At 42.0% G+C, this 20,870-nt stretch overlaps 1 protein-coding gene across 1 annotated transcript in view; it reads left to right on the forward strand.

Annotated features, from left to right (window-relative positions):
• Positions 1 to 20,598, forward strand: part of BRAP (BRCA1 associated protein) — a 29,295-nt gene extending 8,697 nt beyond the window's left edge. Inside the window, exons 5-12 of the mRNA XM_040443865.1 lie at positions 1,054 to 1,167; positions 2,643 to 2,791; positions 8,496 to 8,571; positions 9,025 to 9,163; positions 9,537 to 9,646; positions 12,290 to 12,379; positions 15,671 to 15,774; positions 18,205 to 20,598. Coding sequence (XP_040299799.1) covers positions 1,054 to 1,167; positions 2,643 to 2,791; positions 8,496 to 8,571; positions 9,025 to 9,163; positions 9,537 to 9,646; positions 12,290 to 12,379; positions 15,671 to 15,774; positions 18,205 to 18,568 — 1,146 coding nt within the window. The 3' untranslated portion in view covers positions 18,569 to 20,598. The remainder of the gene's footprint in view (positions 1 to 1,053; positions 1,168 to 2,642; positions 2,792 to 8,495; positions 8,572 to 9,024; positions 9,164 to 9,536; positions 9,647 to 12,289; positions 12,380 to 15,670; positions 15,775 to 18,204) is intronic.
• The last annotated feature ends 272 nt before the right edge of the window (positions 20,599 to 20,870 follow it).

The following is a 20,870-nucleotide window of genomic DNA, read 5'->3' on the forward strand; positions in this document are numbered from 1 at the left end:
GCTTGCAATCTTTTGCTATAAGGTTCAGAATCCTATGAAGGTAGACAGGCAAGACTCTTGCCTGGTACAGACTTGAGTCTCATCCTAGAGGCTGACAAAGTGGCATTTCCTTTTGTAGGACAACTCCCCCGCCCTGCGTACTCGTCTACATTGGTAGGGCCAAAGCACACAACTTCCTGTGTTTGGGTTAATGCCTGTGTGGGAGTAAGATCTAGACAAACCTCGGCCTTTCAGATGCCTCTAAAAATTGCTGTGTTTAAAAACGGAAATTATGTCTTTGTTATTTTCTGTTAAGGCTACACTAGAAGGTTTGGTTTACTTGTGTTCATATTCACAAATGCACAGGTGCCTTTGCAGCCTTACCTACAGGGGACTGTTTCCCCTGAGTCTATCTTCCGCCTCAAGGAATAAGACCATTTGTATTTTAAAGACTGGTTCATCTTAAACCCCTTGATCTTGGTCAAAGGTTTTGCTTTCAATATTATACACTAGGTTGTTTAAAACCTCCCAATGGGATCCTTATCTATGATGTATTATTGGCTTATTGAAGAGAAGGAGTTGGCTTTTTCCTCCATACCAGTACCTGTGGTCCTTTACTCTCCCTAACATAGATGCTGACGTTTTTTTAAAAAGAACGCTTTGCTAACAATCATCAGTTATGATTGAGTTCTAAGTTTTGCAAAAATAAGTGTTTGCTTTTAGCTGCTGAGAAAGTCTTGACTTGAGGAAAAAAATACTGATATCAAGGGAAATGATGACTGTTGTTGGTTGAATATTAAAGTCATACTGGCTGTCAGCTTTTGCACTTCAGCTTCTGCTGGTTCAAGTGAGATTGTGATGTATCAGGAAACATTGTAGAGACGCGGGATATTGACCTACACAGCTTGACTCACCTATGAACCTGCTTCCTGCTTCCGTAGACAGTTGCTTTCTCTCCTAAGTATAAATTTTAAACGCTGATGAAGAGAATAATTGAAGCTATGCATCTTGAATAAAAGCATGTTTTCAGGATATCTCTCCTAATTTTTTCCTTTTCTCCATTGGTATACCTAGGCCGACGCAGATAGTTTTTATATGGCGTGCAACGGCCGCCAGTTCAACTCGATAGAAGATGATGTTTGCCAGTTGGTGTATGTGGAAAGGGCTGAAGTACTAAAATCTGAAGATGTAAGTGTGCATCATTCTTATATTTTGCATATATGTTGTATACAAGAATATATATATATATGAGAAGGTATATAACATATATACGTGTATAGATACATAGATATGGATATAGGTATAGATATATATGGGGAAAGAGAGGAATGAAGAGTGATTGCAATGAGTACAAGGTTTCTTTTTAGGGTGATAGGAATGTTCTAAAGTGTTTTTCTTCAAATATCAACCCTTAATCCCTGTCCTGATCCTTAACTCTGTTTAGGTAACAATTTGTAATTGCTCTGGTTTGCGATGGCAGAGGTCTGTGGGACCTCTTCCTACAAAATGTGCTCAGCTCACTTAAATCATCTTCTAAAGAAAGTAGATTCAACTCTGTTATATTTTTAAGATTTCCTTTCTTTTAAAGGAGACCTAAAGGTCTTTTTACCTTGAAATCAGCTTGATAGAAAGAAATTCAGGTTTGATTGTTCTATCATTAGGTTAGGTAAAATAAAAATTGACTGATGATAAAGTCAGGCTTCCTTTGTGCCAGGTGCTATGTAAGGCTTCAGTTTAGGAGATTGTTTTCTCTAAATGAATACGGCTTCTTGAGAGATTTCCTATAGAAAGCTACTCTTCAGGGACCATAGATTAATGTGATTTTTCTCAGCATGTCCTTACATGTATGTCTCATCTTTGCTTCAAGAATTCCTGCTCACTTTACAGCTGGCAGGGCTCAAGGGAGACATCGCGGTGGCGGGGGTGGGGGTGGGGTGCCTTTCTTGACCACAGACCGTTATGCCCCCGATTTCACACCCTATTATAGATTCCTGTACTTTTCTTACATAGCACTTATGACCACTGGTCATTAACTTTTTCATAAATTTGACTTTTGCCTCTCTACCAGATTTTAAGCTCTATGAGGACAAGGCCTGACCTTGTGCTTTGGGATCTGGCGAATCTGCTTTGCTCACCATTGTTCCAAACCTAGAACAGTGTCTGGCCTACATAGCAAGGACTCAATAAGTGTGTGTCAAATGAATAAAGAAACCAGTGTTGTTGATGCTATTATCGGAAGTGCTACGTTTTCATTTACTCTGTGGAAAAATCAGTCAGTCCCATTTCTACTTGGCTGCTTTTATTCACTTACGTTGTTAGAGTTCCATACCCTTAGAAGTAGAGCTTGGAGTCTGGTAACATTTGAGATTCTCTGTTAAGCTTTTGGCAGCTAGTCTCTCTTTCCAGAGTATCAGCTCCATGAGGGCAGGGGTCTTTGTGTGCTTGTTCTCCACCATGTCCACAGTGCTATGAGTATAAAGGGTGCTCAGTCAATATTTGTTGTATGAATGAAAATCTTACCGATTTAAACTACTTGCACAGAGAAGAAATGTTGAAAACATCCTACCAGGAGTCAGAAAGCAACAGGTAAACTAGTTAGTCAAAAACAGATCTCTTAGGACTGTGGAGGAAGAGTCAGGCTTATGTGAGGTATTTCCCTGTAGGGTGCCAGCCTCCCCGTGATGGACCTGACGGAGCTCCCCAAGTGCACGGTGTGTCTGGAGCGCATGGACGAGTCTGTGAATGGCATCCTCACCACGTTATGTAACCACAGCTTCCACAGCCAGTGCCTGCAGCGTTGGGACGACACCACGTGAGTGTAGAGCTAATTTCTCACCCTGCCAAAGCCTGTTACCACCCTTTCCCAGAATTAAAAACAGCCACCACCAAAAATGAGCCATTCTGAGTGCTTGACTTTATACACCTGGGCACTACAAAGGTGAAAGGGTCACACGGAAGGGCCTTCCATTTTTCTTCACTTTCCTCTGTTCACATGGGAATCAGCATCCTTAGACCACGTCCTTCTTAGTATGCTGATTCAGCATCCTTAGACCACGTCCTTCTTAGTATGCTGATTCAAAATCCTTGTGGAGTTTCCAAAAGCAGCATGAATTGTTTGCTTCCAAAAGCCAGAGAATGGGGGTGGGGGGGTGGGGTAGGAAAGCTTAGCTTTGAGGCTCTTATACACAAATGAAATCTAAGTCTGAAGTCTCATTTATCACTTGCACTTGATGTTTACCATTTCCTCTGGCTTTCTTACTAATTGGGCTATAGTAGTAGTCTCACATTTTCAATTTAGCGTGTTGTTGAGGGCTCAGTGGCCAGTGGTAATAGCAGTCACTAAGTATGAAGCACACACATGCCACACCTTCCTGTTTCCCGGTGCAATAGAGGCCTTGTTTGTCGGGTGGCATAGCACAGGCAAAGAACTAAGGGGTAAGTTGTACCACGTTTTTTTGTTGCTTTGTTTTGTTCTGTTTCGTTTTATTATAAATCAAGGGTTGTTCCTCCCTTTGTAAACTGTGCTATGGGACTTAGCTAGACGAGTAAATCAGACAGTGGCTTGGGTTTCCCAGTAGAGAGAGGAAGAAAGGCACAGAATCCAATAATCGTACAAATGAATGTGCAGTCACAGCTGTAACAGGTGTTACAAAGGAGCAGTGTGCAGCGTTGTGACTAGGGAAGTAGAGCCCTGATAACAGCCAGGGCTGCCTGAGAAGTGCAGTCTCCAGGAGGATGAGGAGATGTTAACCAAGGAAAGAGGGGGACTTGAGAGAAGGCATTGTGAGGGCGGGGATGCGCATGGGAAGGGCAAGATCACATGGCAAAGCCCAGAAGTTAGGAAGGTGAACATGTAGAGGAGTCTGTTCTCCACCCCCAAGTGACCAGAAGAATCCAGCTTTCACAGAGCAGGGACCTTGTCTGGCTTGTTCACTGCTGTGCCCTTACCTAGCAGGAGACCTGGCGCATTGTAAGGAGCTCAGAAAATACCCTTGAGCAAATAAACCCTGGGTTTTCCCTTGAAAAAAGCCCCACTGAAATGGATGCACTCCATAAGGTATTTATCTGTATCTTGTGTCCTTGTGTCTGTCTGCTACACCGTTTAAGTTCTGGACGCTTCTTTGTTCCCTACCACTACAGTTCAACTCTCAGTGCAGGTTAACTGCCCCAGGAGCGTGGCATTTTAAAGTTAGAAGTTGGCTCAGGGACCATATTGTCCAGCCTCCTCATTTTACAGAGGAGGTAACTGAGACCCAGACATGAAACATAGCATGTTGAGAGCATCCTGCAGAGAAGGCCAGAACTGGGACTGGAATTCAGCCGTCTGTATAGACAAGCCTTACGGCTATCCTCAAAAACACACAGTTCTTTCAGCAAGTAAGTTTCCGCCCTCAATATAATATGCACCGAATAGTGCTGGGGTGGATGGGAGAGAATCAAACGTAGATCCTCCACAGGGAGTTTCAGCCAGCTAAGGGAGTTTACACCTGTGCATAAGTGCAATCCAATTCAAGGTAGAAACTGGAGAGAGTAGAGTTGGTTTCCCCACTGAGGGTGGCCAAGAAGGGCTGCGTGGAGAAGGCAGCATTGGTACCAAGTCTTGGAGGGTAGTTTTTTGACACACGCAGATGTCAGAGAAGGATATTCTGGGAAGGTTTCCCCAAATATCTCCTCAGGAAGATAAGATGACAACTCAAAAGTTATTTTTGAAGGGGAAGGAAGGGTTTAATAAACTGTTAATCATCTTTTAATCAATGAGATGGTATGTCATAGAATACTACATATATAATACCAGTAAGGTGATTTTTGTAATTTTTTTCCCTTTCCTCTTTTTAATTCTCAGGGATCATCCTTAACATTCCAGAAAGCTCATTCTGGCATAATGTAGGAAATAAGATTGCAGAATTAATTTATTGTTTAATTAAAAGAAATTTATCTATTTGAGAGAGAGAGAATGGGAATGAGCGGGGGTGGGGGGGGGGTCAGAGAGAGAGAGGGAGACTGAGAATCCCAAGCAGGCTCTGCACTGCCAGCACAGAACCCAATGCTTGACCTCAACAAACTGCGAGATCATGCCCTGAGTCAAAACCAAGAGTCAGACACTTAACCAACTGAGCCACCCAGGCACCCGTTTGTTTGTTTTAAGGACTCCTTTTCTCAGTAAATACACTATGCGCTTTTTTTTTTTTTTTTTTTTTTAAGAGCATAAGCAAGGAGAGAAGGAGAGGGAAGGAGAGAAAGAGAGAGAGAGAATCCTAAGCAGGCTCCACACTCAACACAGCCCGACACGGGGCTCAATCCCATGACCCTGGGATCATGATCTGAGCCAAGATCAAGAGTCAAATGCTTAACTGACTGAGCCATCCAAGCACCGTATTGTTTTTTAATCCAACCACTACCACAGCTGCCACACAGATCGAAGGAGTGACAGAGCTAGTTTGTACCTTTGACAAAACTGCTTGCTGCTTGGGGCGCCTTTGTGGTTCAGTTGGTTAAGCATCTGTCTTTCGGCTCAGGTTATGATCTCATGGTTTGTGAGTTCAAGCACTGCTTCAAGTGAGCCCCGCTTCTCTCTCTGCCTCTCACTCACTTGTGTCTTCACTGTCTCTCTCTCGAAATAATAATAATAATAAATAATAAAATGATCAGTGTTGTGATTTTTTTTAAAAAATGGCTGTGTGCTGCTCACTACAGCTGTCATTCTTGTTTCTGCAAATTTGTCTTCCAGCTTCTTTTAAAAGTTTTTATTTAAATTCCAGTGAGTTCTAGTCCCTGGGCACCTGGGTGGCTCAGTCAGTTGAGCATCTGACTCTAGGGTTTTGGCTCAGGGTATGATCTCGCTGATCCTGAGTTCAGGCCCCCTGACAGGCTCTGTGCTGACAGCTCAGCCTGGAGCCTGTTTCGGATTCTGTGTCTCCTTCACTCTCTCTGCCCCTCCCCGCACTGTGTGCATGCTCTCTCTCATAAATAACATTAAAAAAAAATTTTAATTCCAGTGATTTCTCTCTCCCTCTCTCTTTCTCTCAAAAATAAATAAGCATTAAAATTTTTTAAAGAAAAAAGGGTGCCTGGGTGGCTCAGTTGGTTAAGTGTCCAACTTCAGCTCAGGTCATGATCTCACAGTTCATGAATTTGAGCCTTGCGTTATTAGGCTCTTTGCTGTCGGCACAGAGCCCACTTTGGATCCTCTGTCTCCCTCTCTCTGCCTCTCTATGTCTCTTGAAAATAAATAAACATTAAAAAACAATTTTAATTCCAGAGAGTTAACATACAGTGTAATGTTGGTTTCAAGTGTGCAATATGATTCAGCATTCCCATGCAACACCTGATGCTCATCACACGTGTACTCCTTAACCACCATCACCGTCCCCTCTGTTAACCATCAGGTTGTTCTCTATAGTTAGGTGTCTGTTTCTTGGTTTGTCTCTCTCTCTCTCTTCTCTTTTCCTCTTTGCTCATTTGTTTTGTTTCTTAAATTCCGCATATGAGTGAAATCATATGGTATTTATCTTTTCTGACTGACTTCACTTAGCATAATACTCTCTAGCTCCATCCAGGTCATTGCAAATGACAAGGTTTCATTCTCTTTTATGGCCGAGTTGTATTCCATTGTATATATATACCACATCTTCTTTCTCCATTCATCTATTGGTGGACACTTGGGCTGCTTCCATAATGTGGCCATTATTGATAATACTGCTCTAAATGTCAGGGTGTGTGTCTGGCTTCTCTTTTGATACTAAACAGAGATAGACTAGATCATTTAGCTTTCTCTTAGGAAATGCAGATAGAAACTCCTCATTTGTGATAGGAACTTCATGTTCTTCCTGCTTATTTCCTTTTCTTGGTTTCATTTACTCAGTTGGGTAACAAATTGGATGTGAGGTGTATCTTAAGCATTCTTTCTTCTTGGTGCCGATTCACGGTTAGCTTCAACTATAACCCACTTTCTATCATTTTTGCCTGCCTGATGAAAATATTCATGACTGGTACTTAGTGTTACTTTCTCTTGAGAATAAGAGAAAAGCATTAATGGATTTTTAAATGCCTTTTTCCCCCAGCTTTATCAAACTATAACTGATCACCAAAAATTGTATGTATTTAGGGGCACCTGGCTGGCTCAGTCACTAGAGCATACAACTGTTGATCTCAGGGTCTTGAGTTCAAGCCCCACATTGGGGGTAGAGATTACTTAAAAAATAATAAATAACATCTTTTTAAAAAGTAACCTCTATCCCCAATGTGGAGCTCGAACTCATGACCTTGATATGAAGAGACGCATGCTCCACTGATTAAGCAGCCAGGTACCCCAAGTTTACTTAAAAAAAAATTGTATATATTTAAAATGTACATGGGGGCACCTGGGCTGCTCAGTCAGTTGAGCATCCAACTTCAGCTCAGGTCATGATCTCACAATCTGTGGGTTCAAGCCCCGTGTTGGGCTCTGTGCTGACAGCTCAGACCCTGGAGCCTGCTTGGATTCTGTGTCTCCCTCTCTCTGCCCCTCCCTTGCTTACACTCTGTCTCTCTCTCTCTCTCTCTCTCTCTCTCTCAAAAATAAATAAACATTTAAAAAAATGTTTAATGTACAACCTGATGACTCAACATACATATACATTATGAAATATTCACAAACAAGCCAATCAGCATGTATCTATCAACCTCTTTACCAGTTTCCTTTTTTCCTTTGTGTGTGTGGTGAGAACACCCAAAGTCTGTCTTCTTAGAAAATTTCAAAAACAATACAATATTGTCAACTATACTTACATTGATGTGAACCGGTTTTCCAGAATTGATTCATCTGGTATAATTGGATCCTGTACCCTTTGACCAACATCTCCCTACTGCGCCCTCCCCACAGCCCATGGTGTCCATCTACCTTTCTCCTCTCTGTTTCTGTGGGTTTAGCTTCAGTGCCATTTTTATTGGCTTTTTATAAGTTGAAACTTGAGTACTTAGCACTGGTATCCTCTTCCACATGTTCATTGTATGGTAAAATATCATGTGCATTTCAGGAAATATACCAACTTTTTTGATGGGGGTGAAATTTATTACAGATTTTAGTTCTAACTCTTAGGAACAATCTAGAGAGGACAGGGTACATTTTGAGTGATTTAGATCTTTGGGAAATGGAGGTAAGGTAGATTGTTTGAAGTAAAAAAATACTTTATGGATAACCAGACATAAAATTCATAGCTTATCTTAACATCCCTAATTCTAACCTGCACATATTTAGTTCTTTGGTTAAGCTTTAGACAGAAGAGTGAAAAAAGGTATGAAGCACATCAAGATTCCTCCCTTTTGTTCTCCTTTATCAAGATTTTGGGAGTTCTGTTTTGTTTTTTGTTTATTTTTTTCATTTTGTTTGCAAATATCTTTGAGTGATATCCTTAGTTATGATGAATTGTAACAGTACGTGAGAGACAGAAGATTTAAAATATGGTTTTTGACTTTTGGTTCTGTAACAACTCTCTTTTGTATTTGATCTGTGCTGTTACTTTCGGTGTCCTGCACAGATGTCCTGTGTGCCGATACTGCCAGACTCCAGAGCCAGTAGAAGAGAATAAGTGTTTTGAGTGTGGCGTTCAGGAAGTAAGTAATGGCTGGTGGGAAAGAATAATGAACACAGCTTTAATGCTCTGGGGATTTCTTTTGCCCTGTGTGCCTTAAATTCTTTTAAATTCTTTTTCAGACTGATGCTTTTGTTTTCTTTTGTCTAAGGTCATGCAAGAAATATGAATACGTTATTTTACACTCTGAAGCAAAAATCTCTGTGCTTTTATTTTCTGTTTTTTGAAAAAGACTAGGCTTTTACTGATAAATTATGAATATTTGTCTTGCCATTTCCCTAGAGTTCCTTAAAAAACCAGAGGGAGAAAATGACCCATAAAAGCACCCTTGCTTTTTGCATTTCAAACACATATTTATTCAAAACTCCTGTAGAAACAATTCACCTTCATTCTGTGTCAGGGCCTTTCCCACTCTGAGTGAGCCAGGTCATGTGTTTTTGTACAACTAATTAAGATGTTGTCTTCTCCTTGGCAGAACCTTTGGATTTGTTTAATATGTGGCCACATAGGATGTGGACGATATGTAAGTCGACATGCTTATAAGCACTTTGAGGAAACCCAGCACACGTATGCCATGCAGCTTACCAACCATCGAGTCTGGGACTATGCTGGAGGTGAAGGCCATTCTTGTTTTCTAATTTGGATTCATTCTGCATGAACATGTCTCCCTTAGAACCTCTCCTCTTCCTCTTCTCTCACAACTTGAAATCTTCCTGACTGCTGTGGCAAACTTGAATTCTCAGGGTGCCCCATAGCACACTATTTCCTGCAAATGGCCTGAATTACACATTATAAAGAGAGTTAATACTTCTATACTTGCCCTCTGACTCTTAAATTCAAGTGAGTTAGCCCACTTGTACAGAAGTATTGCAAGGCATTTAATTTAAACCTGTAAAAACAAAAATTCTGGCCAAGTTGAAAGTATATGCAGATCCTTTTCATTCTAAAGAAACAAGCCTTGATTGACTGATTCATTCTTTTCTTTAGATAATTATGTCCATCGATTGGTTGCAAGTAAAACAGATGGAAAAATAGTACAATATGAATGTGAGGGTGATACTTGCCAGGAAGAGAAAATAGATGCCTTACAGTTAGAGGTAAGATACTTTGTTAGTAATTACTAAGTACCTTTTTGTACTGCTTTTTACTATCCTACCTTAAAAAGTGGCTTGGGCTTTTACTCTTGCCATTTATTTCTATATGCCAACTTTTTTTTAAAGGTTTTTTTTTTTTTTTTTTCAACGTTTATTTATTTTTGGGACAGAGAGAGACAGAGCATGAACGGGGGAGGGGCAGAGAGAGAGGGAGACACAGAATCGGAAACAGGCTCCAGGCTCTGAGCCATCAGCCCAGAGCCCGACGCGGGGCTCGAACTCACGGACCGCGAGATCGTGACCTGGCTGAAGTCGGACGCTTAACCGACTGCGCCACCCAGGCGCCCCTATGCCAACTTTTTTTTAAAGTTCTATCATTGCTGTGGAGGATTATTAAAATACTTTTATTCTATCTAATTTTCTTCTTTGGAAGTCTACGCTTCACTGTGTCTTACTATTTTGAATGGGATGTTTCTCATTGTCTCAAGCTCAATGTTAAGGTGGTTCTCTAGCTGCAATAAAACTGAAAGTTAAGAATCTTCCTGTTGGCATCACAGTAGCAGTTGGAAACCGAGCAGGTCAGAATGAGGAAACCCCAGTAGCACCCTTCCATGCCCAGGAAGCTTTTTTACATGTCTTGCACATTTTATGAAGTAGACGCTTACATACTCAAAAGTATGTATTTTATGAATTTGATGTTTACATATGTATGTCTAAAGCCATTTGGGAGTATTCATATATAGTTGAAGAAACAACAAAATTAGCACAGTCTGATTTTTCACTGTAGTAAATCCCACCTACTATAAAATTAGTATATTGTAAACGTTACGATAACGAAGGGAAAGTTTAAAATGAGTCTTGTTTTGTATTAATTTCAATCTGATTGCTTTAAAAACAAATAGCTTAGGGGTGCCTGGGTGGCTCAGTTGGTTAAGAGTCTCACGGTCTGTGAGTTCAAGCCCCGCGCCGGGCTCTGTGCTGACAGCCTGGAGCCTGCTTCAGATTCTGTGTCTCCCCCTTTCTCTGCTACTCCCTTGCTTGTGCTGTGTCTCTCCCTCTCTCTCAAAAGTAAATAAACGTTAAAATAAAATTTAAAAACAAATAGCTTAGCCTTGGGAGGAAATGGATATTTGAAAGCTTGGTCATCTCCGGACTTTTATGGTCTAATAGATTGAGTAGAATGGCTTAAGATAAGGCTGATGTTTTTACGATTAGTTGTATTGATACGAAAAAGTTTAAACGTTTTACATTAAGTTTTTAGAAGTAACCCTTCCACATTAACTCTAGGTATATTCGTTCAACAAACGTTTATTGAGGGCTGCTGTCTGTGGGCCAGTCTTCTTGGTGCTGGGAATGCAGCATTGAACAGACTCCCTGCCCTTGTGGAGTGTACGTTCTAGGGGCACACACACATTCTCCCATCTGTCCTTTCTCCCTGTTGTACCTTCCTTCTCTTCTCTAGCTTACAAGCACATTCAGATCTCCTTTTAGTCTTTTAGAATGGTTTTTCTGAAATGCAGATGTCATGTTGCTACTCCACGGCCCACATTTCTCAGTATGGTGCCCCCGGGCCTTCTATAGGCCCCATGTGCCCATACCTTGCACCCTAGCCTCATTGATGTTACTCCTTCATCTTGAAGAGATCCTAAATGTCCACAGCTCACATCTGGGTCCAGTAGTTCTCTGGAATCAGATCTCTGTCTTTACCTGTCTCCTCCACCTCTCTGTTGAGAGCCCTCCCATATCTCTCCTTCTCTCAGATGTCCTCCCAGACCCTACTGTCATAAGCCATCTATCCTTTCTCAGTAGTTACACATTCATTCATGTTGTTCATTCATTCATGCAGTCAGGTAGCAAACATTTCCTGACATCCAGCATGTGCCAGGCACTGAGGCTACAGAAATAAAGTTAGAACCCTCACTTTCGAAGAGTTCATATTCTAGTCAGGGAGATCTGGTGATTAAGTGCTAGCATCCTAAGTGCTGTTAATGACAGGCACTATACTAAGGGAGCTGAGAGGGGTGCTTAATCCCAGGCTGGGAGGGACAGGGACAGCTTCCTGGAGGGGGGTGAGCTGATTTAATACTTTGATTTAAAAACCTTGGGGTTCTTCTTAAAATGAGCTTGATGGGACACCTGGGTGGCTCAGTCGGTAGGGTGTGTGACTTTGGCTTAGGTCATTATCTCACAGTCTGCAGGTTCAGGCCCCATGTGGGGCTCTGTGCTGACAGCTCGGAGCCGGGAGCCTGCTTTGGATTCTGTCTCGCTCTCTCTCTGCCTCTCCCCAGCTTGTGCTCGCGCTCTCTCTCTCTCTCTCTCTCTCAATAATAAATAAACTTAAAAAATTATTTTAAAAAATTAGCTTGAACAGAAACTTATTTGCTAATGTACATTTCTCTGCTTTCTTGTCCAGACTAGATTGTAAGCCCCAGGTCAGGAGTGTAATTGACATCTCTGTATTCCCATGATTTGTTGAGCAGAGAATAACCAAGATGTAATACATGTTCTGATGATTGTATTTACTCTTCTGTAGGGCATTAAAAGTCAGGTTTTGGTTTTTTTAATAAAAATAAATAAAAGTCAGGTTTTAACTGAAATTCAGAAACTACAGTGATTTATGTGTTTGTGTCTGTTCTCTGTTTTTAGTATTCGTATTTACTAACAAGCCAGTTGGAATCTCAACGAATCTACTGGGAAAACAAGATAGTTCGGATAGAGAAGGACACAGCAGAGGAAGTAAGTTTCTGTCTGGACTGCTGCTGACGTGCCACATGGCAGGGCTATCTGATGTTGGGATGGGAGAAGGCAGAATACAAGAAAAAAGGAATGCTGGAATCATTCTTAGGCTGATACAGAGATAGAGAATTGTTTTGCCTCTAAAAAGAAACCTTTGTCATATGTCAGTTATATCTCAATAAAGCCTGGGGGGGGGGGGGGGGGGCAGCGGCGGAGAGAAGAAAGAAAACAAGAATTTGGAATCAGTCGGCTCACCCCAGTAATCTAACTTTAGATCAGGATTCCAGAGAGAAGTGGTTAAAAACATGAATCATCATCATTATATTACAGACATAGCCCCTGAAGGCAGTGTCAGGCAACAAGAAATTCTAGACCACAAAGAGAATGAAATTAGTCAAAATGAGGAAAAGGAAGAGGCAAAAATATGCTGTTGCAAATGCTGTCAGCTGAGCATTATTTAAGAAAGGGAGGGAAGCCAACATACACTCTCACCTAGGGTTACCAAATCGAAAAGAATGTATTAAAATTGTATGCCGAGCTCTGTATTATACTAAATATAGGAAGAAACAAAATACCTGCTACATACCCTGAAAAAAGAAAACTTGGATTTAAAGACTTGAGTATTTTGGTATTTTTGATTGGGAAGAGATTTGTTTGCTAATTCAATCAGGTTTTCTACGCCTTGTGCAATTCCATTAAAAAAATAGAAGTATGTACATGAGGACTTGTAATTTGAGTCAGCCAGTTGGTTTGTCAGCTTGGGAACAGCTGCTTTGAGGAGCTGCGTGTGGGCTTCTGTGGCACCAAGATGGTGCTGAGCCCTTCAAAATTGAAGAGAAGAAAATCAGGCTGAGATGTTAGAGCTTCGGTGGTTCCCGTGATGCCTTGTTTGTCTAGGACACAGGTTTTCAAATTTAGCGAAATCCTTGAAAGAAGATGCCACTCACTCCTCCACCAGGTAGAAGAGGAAAGTGGTGTGTTTTTGGTGGAAACCCAGAGGGAGGGCCCAGAATTTCACCTGCTTGGTTTTCCCATCATCTCCAGCAGGTACAAGGGACCCTGACGGTTCCAAAGAAAGCATTTTGAAAACCAGTGAGCTCCTGAGGGTTCACATAGAATGGGAGTTCCAAGAACCTTTCTCAGGTTCTAGGGACAGTGTTCATAATTCACTGATCCTCTTAGTAGTAATACAGGCTTTTCAATTTTTTGAATAATTGGGGTGCCCGGATGGCTCAGTCAGCTGAGCGTCCGACTCTTAATTTCAGCTCAGGTCATGATCCCAGGGTCGTAGGATCGACCTCAGTATGTTGGGCTCTGCACTGAGTGCGGAACCTCCTTAAGAGTCTCTCCCCCTCTGCCTCCTTCCCCCATGTAGGCACATGGGCTTGTGCATGCGTACTTTCTCTCTCTGAAATAAGATAACAACAATGAAACAAATCCTTAAATGATTATTTTAGTAATTTTGTGAGTCCCTGGCATAACTAGATCTTCAGAAAGGGACTGCAGAGCCAGGCTCAGGTCTCATCTGTGTGGTAGCTAGGGTTATCCTGGAATTAAGCAGGCAGGGCCAGGCTCACACATATGTCAGGCCTGTTGGCCCCAGTTTCTGGGTATGCCTACAAATGAGGAGAAATCAAGGTTCTCAAATGAAGGCTTAACACCAGCTTTAAAATCTTTAGTTCAGGGGCGCCTGGATGGCTGAGTCAGTTGAACGTCCGACTTCGGCTCAGGTCACGATCTCGCGGTTGGTGGGTTCAAGCCCCACGTCGGGCTCTGTGCTGACAGCTCGGAGCCTGGAGCCTGCTTCGGATTGTGTGTCTCCCTCCCTCTCTGCCCCTCCTCCACTCGTACTCTGTCTCTCAAAAATTAATAAAAACGTCAAAAAAACAAAAAAGATCTTCAGTTCAAAGTTGTTGATGTAGTTTTTATCAGAACCTTCCAAGTGGTGGAGGTGCCTTTCCAGAGGAACTCAGGGTCGCTTGCTGTACCGGTTCTGAATGGGGCTTAGTTAGAGCACACATGGGAAGGACATGCCTCCGACAGCACTCAGGAGGACGAGCTCTGGTTACTGCCACTTGGTGTCAAGTCCTGAGTCCCTAGGAGGAACACTCAAAACACAGCCTCAGTACTAGGCGTTTCCACAGGGGGGGTACCTAAAGTACTTCATGCAGACCCTTGAGAGCTAAGCTTAGGGTTCTCTCTGCCTTTTAAGACCCTTTAGGATTAACTGCATTCCCTAACGAATGCCTAAAGCTCATTTTTCCTTTGCCGTACAGCTATGGCCTGCAATGTAGTGCAGAGAGGTTTAGAACTTGGGTCCAGTCCCAGACCCACCATGCTCTAGCTGGGTAACCTTGGGCATATTGCCTCACCTTTCCGTAAGCCTGTTGATAAAGTTGACACACTGAAGTCTCTGGCTTTTTATCAGATATAAAGGAGATACTGCTTACAAAACATCTGGCTGGTGCTTGGGCCATAGGATTTAAATTCTCAGTCCCTTTCAGCTCCTGCCCTTTCAGCTATTACTGCCTCACGATCCACCCAGCCTCACTACTTCCCATCCAGTCTTCTCCCTGTGTCCTCAGACTGGTAGAGGTGAGGCATTTCTCAGTTGGGTAGATCGTCACACCTGACTGAATCTAATGTCTGCTTAGCTAGACTTCAACAGACTCTTGGTTTCTGACACACAATACGCCAGAATTTTAAAATTCTCTCCAGTTTATAAGACAATGTAACATGAATTCGTTCTCTCTGTATTGCATTTATAAATTAACTCAAAACAAGAACTGCTTATGTTCCATGTGGCTTCATGGTACATGAGAAAATTTAATTATGAGGTTTTTTTGGGGGGTAGGGACCCAAACAGTTAAAATCCATTATTACAATTTTCTTGGATTAGATTAGTTTGTTAGATTATTTGGTTAGTAATTTTTGGAATGTGATCTCAGGAGGAAAAAAACGTGGTGAGTTAAGAAGAGGCTCTGGTCTGGCCTCTGACAGACTGTCTCCTGCCTTACTGCCTGAAGCTCACTCTTTACTTCTGAGCAGTTTCACTTGCCGTTTAGCTGTGATCCGTTGCTCATCCTTGTATAGAGAAACAGGGGTAAAAAAAGCATTTCTCAAAATGTTTATTTCTGTTACAGAAGTTCTTTCAAATGATCTCACCTTTTCTTAGTTTGGTTTATCAAAGTTACAGACAGGTCATTGAAAAAACGCTTGTGAAGTTAGCCCCAGAGACCCCACAAAACTATGCCTCTTTGAAGTGAAACTGATCTCCGTTTGCTCTTCCAGATTAACAACATGAAGACCAAATTTAAAGAAACGATTGAGAAATGTGACAATCTGGAGCACAGACTAAATGATCTCCTAAAAGAAAAGCAGTCTGTGGAAAGAAAGTAGGTGTAATTGGTCTCTTCTTTAACTTAGCTATTTCATTTTTACAGGTAATCTCCTTCATTCCTATGAACACGCTTTCCTTTTCAAGGGTGCCTATCACTAGGTTGTCAGGGGTCTCCCTATTTATGGAGCAAACTTACTGTGACTTCCTGTTGATTAAAAACGACAGCATTACATGCCAGATGGGTGCCGTGTGGAATGCAGAGCTCTCTGCTGATGTCTGTGCTCGCTGTATGTGCAGATATCTTCCACTGTTGCCTGTAGAGGGCAATTCCCTTGTGCTCAGAGCTGCAGCTTCTCGGAGCCATGGTGGCTGAGAACTGGCAGGAGAGAGAATATGTCTGAGCCGGACATGGTGTGTATTCTGGCCTTGGGCAGGAATTAAAGGCCAGAGTTGTTGAATATGGAGGAAAAAATTCAAGAACAGCATGGCAAGAACATACTCTACTACTGTGATATGAGGGGATAGTTGCTGCTCATGGAAATTACCTTTCTAGTTTAAGTATATTCACAAAAATAATTGGCTTTTTACTTCCAGACAGTGGATGAAAAATAAGGAGAATTTTTAAGAGCTTTTTTTTTTGAAGAAGAAGAAGAAACCTTCATTTTGGAATAAATTCAGGTTTACAGAGGTTGCTAAGATAGTGCAAAGAGTTTCCATGTACCCTTCACCTGTTTTCCCCACTGTCAAAAGTTATTTTAATAGTTTTTCTTTGTATTGTGGTAAAATCTATATAACAAAATTTGTCCTATTCACTCTAAGTGTATAATTCAGTGGCACTAAGTGGCATTCACAGCATCCTGCTACTGTCACCATCATCTGTTTCAAAATTTTTTCATCACCCACAAGACTCTCCACCAAAGGTTTTTTTTTTCTTTTAAATATTTTCTTTTTTTTATTTCTTTCCTCACACTCTTAAATATCTTATTTTTTAAGGAATCTCTACACCCAACGTGGGGCTTGAACTCAACAGCCCTGAGATTAAGAGTCTCATGCGGGGCGCCTGGGTGGCGCAGTCGGTTAAGCGTCCGACTTCAGCCAGGTCATGATCTTGCGGTCCGTGAGTTCGAGCCCCGCGTCGGGCTCTGGGCTGATGGCTCAGAGCCTGGAGCCTGTTTCCGATTCTGTGTCTCCCTCTCTCTCTGCCCCTCCCCCATTCATGCTCTGTCTCTCTCTGTCCCAAAAATAAATAAACGTTGAAAAAAATAAATAAATAAATAAATAAAAGAGTCTCATGCTCTACTGACAACCAGCCAGGCGCCCCATAGGTTTTTTTCTTTTTTCTTTTTTTTAAAAGCAACACTACAGGATTAATAGAAATTAAAATATTCTATACTTTCAGCTCCCTAACAAATTCAACTGTATTAAAGAATTAAAATTGGAAGTTTTCTTCCAGGCTGTAGATTTTGCTATCTAAAGATTACCACTATTCATTGATGGTACCAGTGAATATTTACTCTTCCAGATCTTTTGTTGTACCCATTTGAATGTCTCACATATCTTTTTTTCTAGAAAAATAGAATAATATTAGGTATTCTGTTTGGTAAAATATTCCGTTTCTGAGATTTTTTTTTTTTCATACTGACACTTGTAACGGCTGCATGGTATTGCATTGTATGGAGGTTCCCTAATAATTTTAACCGGTCCCCTATTGATAGACATTTAAAGTTGTCTCAAGTCTTAGACTAATATAAACTATGGTGCAATGGGCATTTTTCTCCATGTTTCTTTTAGTGCAGTCTCGAATATATTTTATTGGATGAGTTCCTAGAATAGGTATGTCAGAGGGCATGTGAAATTGTGGTTTTTAGAGTTACTGCCACGCTGACTTCCGAAGAGTTTGTACCAGTTCGCACTCCAGTGCCAACGCGGGGAATTTCCTCTTTTCCCACGGTTGAGCTCTTTGGCATTCCGATACATAAAAATGGTATATCCAGTGATGCTTTAATTTGTAATTCTTGCCTTGTACGATTGAGCATCAAGAATAAGGCACTCCCTATTCTTGAAAACTCTTCTCCAGTAAATGCAGTGAGGTCAGAGCACTTGACTCTCCAAGAATGTCACTTTTCCTCATAACTTCTTTATCGTAGCTGTTATCTGTAAGCTATCTATTTAACCACAGACTGCAAAACAAAGGAGCAGTAGAAGTTTTACCATGAATCATAGAATCATTTACACTATTGAAAAATTTCTGAGACTTAGAAAAACTGTTACGCCGCTGACTAGAGCTGAATCCTTGCTTCGTACAGCAGTCGCAGTGGCAGCACAGTGGAGACTGTGGTGGCAGTCTCCCTCCGCCACAGGAGGGAGGAGTCCAGTCCCTAAATGGATTCTGAGATCACAGCGCCTCTGTTCAATCCCAGAGCAGAGAGCGGACTGTGTCGGCAAATGAAAAAACATGCTTTTGTCTTCCTTTGTTTTGCAAAAGGTGCACTCAGCTAAACACAAAAGTGGCCAAACTCACCACAGAGCTCAGAGAGGAGCAGGAAATGAACAAGTGTTTGCGTGCCAACCAAGTCCTCCTGCAGAACAAACTGAAGGAGGAGGAGAGGGTGTTGAAGGAAACCTGCGACCAGAAGGATCTGCAGATCACCGAGATCCAGGAGCAGTTGCGTGACGTCATGTTCTACCTGGAGACACAGCAGAAGATCAACCACCTGCCTGCTGAGACCCGGCAGGAAATCCAGGAGGGACAGATCAACATCGCCATGGCCTCAGCCTCCAGCGCCCCCTCTTCGGGGGGCAGCGGGAAGCTGCCCTCCAGGAAAGGCCGCAGCAAGAGGGGCAAGTGACCTTCTGAGAAACAGACGTCCCTGAGACTGGTTTCCCTGGCGCAGTGAGGGTGTGCTGGGGCTTCAGCTAAATGTGAGGGCGGACCTTAAATAAGTACAAGTGAGGACCGAGCCGCAGTTGTTTGGATCTTTCATTTGCTGGCGTGTGGTGTGATAAACGTAGGGGGTTGCTGACTAGGAGCACCGATGGAGATGGGCCGTGTTTTAGAAGGTGGCTGCTGTTTTCGACCGTAGTAGTTCACTAACCTCAGACATTCTAATGACCATTTTGCCTTCCTACTTGATAGAAGCCCCAGCTCTGCTGTGCATTTTTCCGTTGTATTTATTGAGTCCGTGTATCTGACGTTCAGGTCTGGGGTCGGTTTAAGATGTCGAATTTTTTTTTGTAACCTCAAAGGTAACGTTACCTGAGGTCTAGCAGCTGCTTTAAAGAGAGGTTTGCACTGGCCGCTGAGGATTTATGAAAACTCCCCAGTGTTAGTCTGACGTCCTTGTCATCCCCTCCCTGCGTCTGGGAAGAAGAATTGGTTGAATGTCCTATGAAAAGAGGCTGGGCCTGTAAACCTTTAGTCACTAGCCTGTCACAGCAGCCTTCTTTTGCTCTAGGACTAGCCAGGAAAAACAAACAACCCTGGGGCAGGCTGAGCAGACTCAGTGTAGGGAAAATGGTGGTGCTTCTACTTTGTTTATTTTCGATGACTCCAGGCCACATTATGAACCTCAAGTAAAGAGGAGGCTGAATGGTTGCTCTAAGACTCCGATCTCAGAGTGGATTTCCTAGCATCTAGCAAGAATCAGCAAGCGGATTTATCATCCATATGAAAATGGGCAGCGAGGCCTCTGACTAGCTGATTGTGTATTTTGCTAGGATCAGTGTTTTCTGAATGTTTACAAAAGATTGGGCTGCATGCTCAGGTTGCGGCTAGAGGGAGCTTGGGCAGATTTTCAGTTATGCTTTCAAGATACAACCAAAGGCTGTTTCTAAATCCGAAAATTAGAATTTTAACAGGGCCCCTTTAAAACAGTCGTGCAGTGCTCGTTGTGAGCCAACAGAGGGGCTGTGTACTTTCTCTAGAAACCTTAACGTCAAGTAATTCATAATACGCAGTAATTAAGCCAAGTTAAAGGAAGACCCGTGTTGGAATTCAGCTTCCAGAAGGGGTAGCTGGACCCTGAAATGATGGGTTTTGTTTTCTGCTTTAGAATTAGCCAGAGTTTTCCAATGGTCACATTTTAGAATTGTTTTTAGCCTATGGTTAGGCCTCATCCCCTTTGGCGTAAATGTCCTTCGTGTTCCTTGTTAGCACACAAACTGTATTGCTAATCACCATCCATTTTTGTGGGATGCGCTGGAGCATTTCCCAGAAACCCTCACCTGTAACTTTGCGAAATGAATGTACTCAGACATTCTCAAATTCTACTTAGGGCAGACCAACTCTGGAAGTGCCCCTTGGACTTACATATACAGACACCTTAAAGCAAGAGTGGGAATGTAAAGCGTAACCTAATTCTCTTTCCTATAGAGATTCTATTTTATTTAAAATCTATTTTTACACTAGTTAGAATCCTGCTTTTTTGGCCAAGTACTTGTCTTGCATGTCTGACCTTGCAGAAGCTGGGGTGGATCGTAGCATACTAATTACGAGAATTAGAAGTAGTTTACAAAGCTTGCTCGTTCCTCATTTTCCCATGATCACCTCCACCAAGCAGCCCCACCACCAGCTGGGGGAACAGAGGTTTTCAGTACAGGTGGGATAAGTGCCCTGAAAGGCTGTGCCCAGAGGAATGAGCAAATAGGCAAATGTTTCCAAACTACTTGAAGGTTTAAAAATGTTTTCCAGAAAAAGCATCTTATCAAGATACATAAAGAAAGTGTTTTTGAAAAAGGTCAAAGAGTCATGTTTGATTTTGACAAAATTACATAAGATAGAAACTGTTAGTATTTTCTTCAGGATGGAAATGAACCACTTAAGATATCCGTACTACCTTGAACAATGAAATTGCATTAAAATAACAGAACTTTGAAATGATTCTGCCCCGTGTGAAATTTGTGTCTCACTGGTTGACATTTGCTTGGGAGCTTGTATCTAAATAACCTAAGAAGGTGTCAATGACCTGAATTTTAAAACAGCACGAAAACCATCCCCTCAACAATATAGTGAGCAGCTAGATTATTCATCTTCCTACCCCCCTTTGCTCCAGCTTCCCAAACTAATCAAAAGTAGCTGAACCAAATATAGAATAAGGAAAATTATCTGAATTTAAAGGGTCAAGATAGGATGAGACCCGGCACACAACTCTT

Source organism: Herpailurus yagouaroundi, unplaced genomic scaffold (assembly GCF_014898765.1).
Source record: "Herpailurus yagouaroundi ecotype Mexico unplaced genomic scaffold, PumYag 191, whole genome shotgun sequence".
Classification (NCBI taxonomy): Eukaryota; Metazoa; Chordata; class Mammalia; order Carnivora; family Felidae; genus Herpailurus; species Herpailurus yagouaroundi.